Source organism: Sardina pilchardus, chromosome 18 (assembly GCF_963854185.1).
Source record: "Sardina pilchardus chromosome 18, fSarPil1.1, whole genome shotgun sequence".
NCBI classification, from domain to species: Eukaryota; Metazoa; Chordata; class Actinopteri; order Clupeiformes; family Clupeidae; genus Sardina; species Sardina pilchardus.
In genome coordinates this window covers 175,001-185,000 of record NC_085011.1, presented here as the reverse complement: position 1 = coordinate 185,000, position 10,000 = coordinate 175,001, and the positions used below count along the sequence as shown (strand labels likewise).

The window sequence follows — 10,000 nt, the reverse complement described above, 5'->3', positions numbered from 1 at the left end:
TATTCACTACGCTCTTATACAGTATATAGTACTACGGGATGCTGCCGTTATTCACTACGCTCTTATACAGTATATAGTACTACGGGATACTGCCGTTATTCACTACGCTCTTATACAGTATATAGTATATAGTAGTACGGGATGCTGCCGTTATTCACTACGCTCTTATACAGTATATAGTACTACGGGATGCTGCCGTTATTCACTACGCTCTTATACAGTATATAGTACTACGGGATGCTGCCGTTATTCACTACGCTCTTATACAGTATATAGTAGTACGGGATGCTGCCGTTATTCACTACGCTCTTATACAGTATATAGTATATAGTAGTACGGGATGCTGCCGTTATTCACTACGCTCTTATACAGTATATAGTATATAGTAGTACGGGATGCTGCCGTTATTCACTACGCTCTTATACAGTATAGTACTACGGGATACTGCCGTTATTCACTACGCTCTTATACAGTATATAGTATATAGTAGTACGGGATGCTGCCGTTATTCACTACGCTCTTATACAGTATATAGTACTACGGGATACTGCCGTTATTCACTACGCTCTTATACAGTATATAGTACTACGGGATGCTGCCGTTATTCACTACGCTCTTATACAGTATATAGTACTACGGGATACTGCCGTTATTCACCAGGATCTTACGCAGTATAGTACTACGGGATACTGCCGTTATTCACTACGCTCTTATACAGTATATAGTACTACGGGATGCTGCCGTTATTCACTACGCTCTTATACAGTATATAGTACTACGGGATACTGCCGTTATTCACCAGGATCTTACACAGTATAGTACTACGGGATGCTGCCGTTATTCACTACGCTCTTGCGCAGTATAGTACTACGGGATGCTGCCGTTATTCACTACGCTCTTGCGCAGTATAGTACTACGGGATGCTGCCGTTATTCACCAGGATCTTACACAGTATAGTACTACGGGATGCTGCCGTTATTCACTACGCTCTTGCGCAGTATAGTACTACGGGATGCTGCCGTTATTCACTACGCTCTTGCGCAGTATAGTACTACGGGATGCTGCCGTTATTCACTACGCTCTTGCGCAGTATAGTACTACGGGATGCTGCCGTTATTCACTACGCTCTTGCGCAGTATAGTACTACGGGATGCTGCCGTTATTCACCAGGATCTTACACAGTATAGTACTACGGGATGCTGCCGTTATTCACTACGCTCTTGCGCAGTATAGTACTACGGGATGCTGCCGTTATTCACTACGCTCTTGCGCAGTATAGTACTACGGGATGCTGCCGTTATTCACCAGGATCTTGCACAGTATAGTACTACGGGATACTGCCGTTATTCACCAGGATCTTACACAGTATAGTACTACGGGATGCTGCCGTTATTCACTACGCTCTTGCGCAGTATAGTACTACGGGATGCTGCCGTTATTCACTACGCTCTTGCGCAGTATAGTACTACGGGATGCTGCCGTTATTCACTAGGCTCTTACGCAGTATAGTACTACGGGATGCTGCCGTTATTCACTAGGCTCTTACGCAGTATAGTACTACGGGATACTGTTATTCACTACGCTCTTACGCAGTATAGTACTACGGATGCTGCCGTTATTCACTAGGCTCTTACGCGGAATGCTGCCGTTATTCACTACTGATCGTATTCTATCTCTCTATTCTCTTTTACTCTTTCTGTCTTTTGCTTACTCACTCTCTTTCCCCCTCTCTCTTTCTCCCTCTCTCACTTACTTACTATCCCATGGCAGACACCATATGTTATTTTCATTCTGTTAAAGATGGTGTGTGTGTGTGTGTGTGTGTGTGTGTGTGTGTTCATTAACTCACGTATATAACACATATGGCTTTGTGTTCTGTGTGTCTTTCTACAGGAGGCTGCCATGTTTGCACAAGAGCAGGGATTTGAGGTGAGTGAATATACATTCACACAGGCCCTACAAACACGCACCCACACACACACACACCCACACACACACACACACACACACTTCTACATTCACACAGGCCCTACAAACACGCACCCACCCACACACACACACACACACACACTCACACATTATGTGCACACATAATGGTGTTGGATCCTAGTTGATTGTTGACCGTTGATAATAATATAATGAGCAGATATGATGCCACTAGCAGATATGATGCAGATATGATGCCCACACTAGCAGATATGATGCAGATATGATGCCCACACTAGCAGATATGATGCAGATATGATGCCCACACTAGCAGATATGATGCCACTAGCAGATATGATGCCCACACTAGCAGATATGATGCCCACACTAGCAGATATGATGCCACTAGCAGATATGATGCCCACACTAGCAGATATGATGCAGATATGATGCCCACACTAGCAGATATGATGCAGATATGGTGCCCACACTAGCAGATATGATGCCCACACTAGCAGATATGATGCAGATATGATGCCCACACTAGCAGATATGATGCCCACACTAGCAGATATGATGCAGATATGATGCCCACACTAGCAGATATGATGCCCACACTAGATATGATGCCCACACTAGCAGATATGATGCCCACACTAGCAGATATGATGCAGATATGATGCCCACACTAGCAGATATGATGCCCACACTAGCAGATATGATGCCCACACTAGATATGATGCCCACACTAGCAGATATGATGCCCACACTAGCAGATATGATGCCCACACTAGATATGATGCCCACACTAGCAGATATGATGCCCACACTAGATATGATGCCCACACTAGCAGATATGATGCCCACACTAGCAGATATGATGCCCACACTAGCTTCCCCTAAAAAGGGGCGAGACACAGAGAAATTTCTCTTTATGGCGACACACTGGTTGTATGTATTGTTTTGGTGTTGATTATGACATCATAATGGATTGTTGTGGAGTTGATTATGACATAATATATTGCTGTGGAGCACTGATTGATGTGGTATTATACTCCCTTGGCCCCCCTCACAGTGGTAGTCATGGAAACCTGGCAGTCGTCATGGTTTCTTTGTTCCGCCAGTTTGCTCTCTCTCTCCCCTTTCTTGCTCCAGCTCTCTCTCTCACTCACACACGCATGCCTGCACACCTGCACACACACACACTCACTCACTCACTCACTCACTCACTCACTCACTCACTCACTCACTCACTCACACACACACACACACACACACACTCTCTTCGGTATGGTCATGGTGTAACAATGAAACATGTGAGAAAACAGAGTGAGAGTGTGTGTGTGTGTGTGTGCATGATTTCGCTGATTTCCATTGACTCATGTGATGTGTGTCTTGATGTTTTGTATGTTAGTGCGTTCAGTGCTTTTACGATACTACTGTGTAATCTGTAACACTAGCTTTGGCAACATTGTGAAAACAGTCATGCTAGTAAAACTCCTTTGAATTGAATTGATTTGAGAGAGGGAGGAGTGGAATAGAGGGATATATATAGAGAGAGATGGAGGAGTGGAATAGAGGGATATATATAGAGAGAGATAGAGGAGTGGAATAGAGGGATATATAAAGAGAGAGAGATGGAGGGAGGAGTGGAATAGAGGGATATATAATAGAGAGAGATGGAGGAGTGGAATAGAGGGATATAGAGAGATGGAGGAGTGGAATAGAGGGATATATGTGACCATTCACAGCGAAATCAGTCGTTTTGCGCACATCGTTATTTTGAGAAAATCAACAATAACAAACTTCCGGGTTAAAATGTTGAATTTCACGTTTTCGCATAATTCGGCTGTATACAGTCTACAGTTTCATATCGTGAACGCATTTCACTGAAAAACCTACGTTTTGACTGTTAAACCCGGCGAAGATTCAACAAATTTACTGTCATTCCCGTTGTGCACGCGCCGCTTTAACAGGTGATTTCTCCTCTTCTGGCATATCGTGACAGGAGAACCATGTCAACTTTGGATGCGTTTATCTTAGCGATAGTTTGTGTAATACCCTCGATTTACATATCGTTGGAAAGCTTAGTTTACTAAATTTTACCGAAACGACTGGTTCCGCTTTACAGGGTCACATATATAGAGAGAGAGATGGAGGGAGGAGTGGAATAGAGGGATATATATATAGAGAGAGATGGAGGAGTGGAATAGAGGGATATATATGAGAGAGATGGAGGAGTTGAATAGAGGGATATATATATAGAGAGAGATGGAGGAGTGGAATAGAGGGATATATATATAGAGGGAGGAGTGGAATAGAGGGATATATATAGAGAGAGAGATGGAGGAGTGGAATAGAGGGATATATATATAGAGGGAGGAGTGGAATAGAGGGATATATATAGAGAGAGAGATGGAGGAGTGGAATAGAGGGATATATATAGAGAGACAGAGATGGAGGAGTGGAATAGAGGGATATATATATATAGAGAGAGATGGAGGAGTGGAATAGAGGGATATATATATATAGAGAGAGAGAGATGGAAGAGTGGAATAGAGGGATATATATAGAGAGAGAGATGGAGGAGAGGAATAGAGGGATATATATAGAGAGAGAGATGGAGGGAGGAGAGGAATAGAGGGATATATATAAAGAGAGAGATGGAGGAGTGGAATAGAGGGATATATATATAGAGAGAGATGGAGGAGAGGAATAGAGGGATATATATAGAGAGAGAGATGGAGGAGTGGAATAGAGGGATATATATATATAGAGAGATGGAGGAGTGGAATAGAGGGATATATATATATAGAGAGAGATGGAGGAGTGGAATAGAGGGATATATATAAAGAGAGAGATGGAGGAGAGGAATAGAGGGATATATATAAAGAGAGAGATGGAGGAGTGGAATAGAGGGATATATATATAGAGAGATGGAGGAGTGGAATAGAGGGATATATAGAGAGAGAGAGAGATGGAGGAGTGGAATAGAGGGATATATAGAGAGAGAGAGATGGAGGAGAGGAATAGAGGGATATATATATAGAGAGAGATGGAGGAGTGGAATAGAGGGATATATACAGAGAGAGAGATGGAGGGAGGAGAGGAATAGAGGGATATATATAAAGAGAGAGATGGAGGAGTGGAATAGAGGGATATATATATAGAGAGAGATGGAGGAGAGGAATAGAGGGATATATATATAGAGAGAGAGATGGAGGAGTGGAATAGAGGGATATATATATATAAAGAGAGAGATGGAGGAGTGGAATAGAGGGATATATATAGAGAGAGAGATGGAGGAGAGGAATAGAGGGATATATATAGAGAGAGATGGAGGAGTGGAATAGAGGGATATATATAGAGAGAGAGATGGAGGAGAGGAATAGAGGGATATATATATAGAGAGAGATGGAGGAGTGGAATAGAGGGATATATATATAGAGAGAGAGATGGAGGAGTGGAATAGAGGGATATATATAAAGAGAGAGATGGAGGAGTGGAATAGAGGGATATATATAGAGAGAGAGATGGAGGAGTGGAATAGAGGGATATATATATATAGAGAGAGATGGAGGAGAGGAATAGAGGGATATATATAAGGAGAGAGATGGAGGAGTGGAATAGAGGGATATATATAGAGAGAGAGATGGATGAGTGGAATAGAGGGATATATAGAGAGAGAGATGGAGGAGTGGATAAAAAATGCCTAGACAACAGCTGAGTCTGGCAACAGACCCTGATCTCTTTTTCACACACACACACACACACACACACACACACACACACACACACACACACACACACACACACACACACACACACATGCATACAGTCATTCTATTCCGTGTGTTTGTTTGTGTGTCTCTGTGTGTGCACGCACAGTGTAACACAGACACACACACACTCACACACTCCTTCTGTTCAAGCCAGCTGGGAGGTGTTGGGATTAGGAGATGCAGATGATCTCACCCCCCCCCCCCCCCCTCCTCCCCAGAACACGCGCACACACACTCTCACACGCGCGCGCACACACACACACTTCTTCACCCCCTTTAATCACTCTTTTAGATAGGAGCCTCATTATTTCTCAGTTGTGTCCCTTTCTCTTTGTGTGTGTGTGTGTGTGTGTGTGTGTGTGTGTGTGTGTGTTTATGTCTGTCTCTTTCTTTCTTTCTTTCTCCTTATCTTTCTCTCCACCTCTCACAGCCCCACTCCCTCTGTTGCTCCTTCTTTTCCCTCCCTCTCTTTCTCTCTATTCCCTTCCTCTCCTCCTCTATTCCCTTCCTCTCCTCCTCTATTCCCTCCTTCTCTTTCTCTCTTTCTCTCTATTCCCTTCCTCTCCTCCTCTATTCCCTTCCTCTCCTCCTCTATTCCCTACCTCTCTTTCTCTTTATTCCCTTCCTCTCCTGCTCTATTTCCCTCTATCCCTGTCCTGCTCTCTCTCTCTCTCTCTCTCTCTCTCCCTCCTCTCTCTCTCTCTCTCTCTCTCTCTCACAATCGAATGGTGTTTTATTGGTATGAATGAATAGAGTGAATCACCCATCAGTATTCACCTTACTCCTTAACCCGGAAATCTGTACTGTTTTCAACTTCGGTTCATTCTGTTTACATGTGCTTGGTAGCTAACTAGAATATGCTTCAACTTAGATTTCTTTCTGCCCTCAGCATGGACATGCTACATAATATATAACCGATTTAAAATAGAAAAGTTTACTTTTATATGCGTTATGATATGTTAACATTAAGGGTGTACTGTCACACCGGTGTGACGGGAATGTTGGAAAATTAACATTCTGAATAATATCTGGGTTCATTGAGTTCTACATAGAATTTTAGAACCTTGAATTGTTGCGGAATGGAATCTTGTGTTAGAATGTTCAAAACACACAGTCAACCGTCACGTTAATGTAGATACAACGCAGCTTCGCCGGAAATAGATTACCGTTTTTGGTGTCATGGCGACCCCCATTGTTGGCTACGGAATATCATGAATACACCGAGTGGACAGACCCAGAGCCATATAAAGAGAGAGTTGCGACAACCCGGGTACAGAAAATTCGGTTTGTGACGTGGTTCATGTAACTTCAAGTAGTTCAAATAGTTCCCGGAAGCGATTTTGACTGTTCGTTAGAATCATAAAATAACCGTCTTTTACTGTCTGTTAACGAGTGTTCGATCCTAACTTCCGGGAACTATTGTTGAGAAAATTAGCGTCAATGGAGTTGTCGCAACTCTCTCTTTATATGGCTCTGGACAGACCCATCAGTATATGTGACTCTCCACGGCAAAACCAGTCGCTTGTCGCAACAGGCGTTTCTGAGAAAAATGACCATTTATGTCACTGGTGCTAAAATCGTGGATTTGTTTTTGTGTGTGTTTTGAAACAGTGGGAGGTCTACACTGTGCGGCCATGAATACATTTCGCCAAGAAGCGTACCTTTTCTAGTTTAAAAAGGTGAGTTTCTTGAGGTGAGAAATTCAATTCCAGCAGGAAGTTAGAGGCGTCTCTTTTTTGCCGCTCTATTCCAATATTTACGGTAAATGCACTCATTGACAACCACCAAGCCATCCGCGTGCTGTGTTGTTGATACAAGTAAGTACCGTAAATCTTAAAATAGCGGCGACCTTACGAAGCGTTTGTGAGTGTTGAGCTGACGGTTAACCCTCTTACCGCCCAGGTTTTTTTGGATTTTTGCATAAAAATTTCAAAAGGCCATGGCTTGAAAGTGGTCAGAGATAAAGTCCTACTGTAAATGTGAAAATCATTGAGTATGAACTAAAGTTTATGAAGGGGGTCAATTTACTCATCTAATTTGCATATTATGACGTCACATGATGGCAATAACGTCAAATTATGCACCTTTTAGTAAATACTGGTTGTTGAACACATTTGAGCAGTTTTACTTTGATTTTTGTAATTTCTCCTACATAAAAAACGAACAGGACCACAGTCACATGTAAACCAACAATAGTAAACTATTAGTATTACCACAATCCCTATGTTACTATACAATAAAGTAGCCTGGTCAAATCAGTTCCTATTGCGGGTGACTTTGTAGTTCTCCAGAGCCCTATTTTTACTAGCCCTGCTGTCTGTACCGTGTCAATTACAGACACTATCATCATGATTATCACTGGCACCTAGCACACCATGCTTATTTGAACCCTCTGGCCAATATTGCTGCAGGCAGACACTGACGTACACACGCAAAGACGCACCTCCATTCACAGACGCATCTTCACTGTCACTGCAAATGGACGACCGATCATAATCTCCAAAAGGCAGATATTCTCCTTCAGAATCAGAGTAGGTGAATGGCAGACCCAAGACTTCATAACACATGAGTTTGTTTTTTTAACATTTGCCGTTTTTCTGCCGTTTTTCTGCTTCAATATGTGCATCACGATCGCGAATTTTACTTCCGCGTTATAAACAGGAAATGAGTCTTCTTCTTGTGTTTCTCGCGAGTAATACAGGCACTTCCTGAAAACTTTGTTACTCAAGTTTGGGCTTGAATCGAAGCTCTGGATGTCTTCCAACTAGTGGTGGAGAGTACAAAGGAGATTTGTCACCCTACTCGGATCTATCGGCTGTTTTAATCAGTGACGTTGCTTGTCGCCGTACAGCGCCTTGGGCGGTTAGAGGGTTAACTTTAGAGGCAAATTTCTCCGTTTTTCTCTTGGCATGACAGGATGAACTCAACTCCTTTGAATGTTTATATTTCAGTAATATTATGACGTTCAATTCATTAGATAAAGGTATCGTTTTGAAGGTTGATTATGCCCCTTCCTGAAAACTTAACAACTATGATTTTGAAAATTTGTGACTGATTTCGCCGTGGAAGGTCACATATCGAGTTCTCAAAAGTTACAACTTCACACACACAGTTCAGAATCTAATCTGCAGTGAGTACTTCACTCACACAGCTAATAATCTAATCTGCAGTGAGTACTTCACATACACAGCTGATAATCTAATATAATCTGCAGCGAGCACTTCACACACACAGTTCAGAATATAATCTGCAGCGAGTACTTCACACACACAGCTCATAATCTAATATAATCTGCAGCAAGTACTTCACACACACAGCTAATAATCTTATATAATCTGCAGCGAGCACTTCACACACACAGTTCAGAATATAATCTGCAGCGAGTACTTCACACACACAGTTCATAATCTAATACAATCTGCAGCAAGTACTTCACACACACATCTGATAATCTATTCCATGGCATGAGCAGTTTGTTCACATTTTTCTGATGTCATCCTACAGCTACTGAGTGACTGTAACAGACCACTGCAGATTTTAATATATATCTGTGTGTGTCTGTGTGTGTGTATGTGTGCAAGAGACAACTCTGTAATAATAGGATGACATCAGACAAATGTGGTTTCTTGTCTTTTTTTTCCAGAGCTGTATTGTCATTTGTGTGAATGGGTTTTCAAGGAACGTCTGTCTGTGTGTCACTCTGTGTGTTCCACGCATAACTCTCGAACCACTCATCCGACTGACATAAAACATGTATTGCTAATTACATGCGTGAGTGCAGTGCAAAGTTTGGTCGTGTTTGGACCAAAAATTATATATATTATTATATATTATAATAATATACAGTGAGGAGAAAATGTATTTGATACCATGCTAAAGTTGCCTAAAAAGAGGAATATAAAATCGTCATTTGACAATTGATCTTAATGTCTTAATTCAAAAATTGAGTAAAAATAAAACCGCTAAGTACGCCAATTTTCTTTGTGATGGAAGAATGTTTCGTAAATAAATAAATGTTCTTCCTAAATGCTAGGGGGAAGTAAGTATTTGACCCCCAATGTAACCCTATGGGAATTCAACACATAGGGTTAACATAGGGGCGGGCAGATTTTTATTTTTTAAGGCCAGCTATTTTATGGATTCAGGATATTATGCATCCTGATAAAGTTCCCTTGGCCGTTGGAATTAAGATAGCCCCACATCATTACATACCCTTTACCATAGCTAGAGATTGGCATGGTGCTTTTTCCAGTAGGCCTATTAGCCTGTTTGATGCTCATTGAGCTCAATGC

General features: G+C 42.0%; 1 protein-coding gene across 2 annotated transcripts in view; it reads left to right on the top strand.

Annotated features, from left to right (window-relative positions):
* adka (adenosine kinase a) overlaps positions 1 to 10,000 on the top strand; it is a 96,232-nt gene that overhangs the window by 71,095 nt on the left and 15,137 nt on the right. For both annotated transcript variants that reach the window (XM_062519412.1, XM_062519413.1), the window contains exon 8: positions 1,894 to 1,929. In XM_062519412.1, the coding sequence (XP_062375396.1) occupies positions 1,894 to 1,929 (36 nt within the window). The remainder of the gene's footprint in view (positions 1 to 1,893; positions 1,930 to 10,000) is intronic.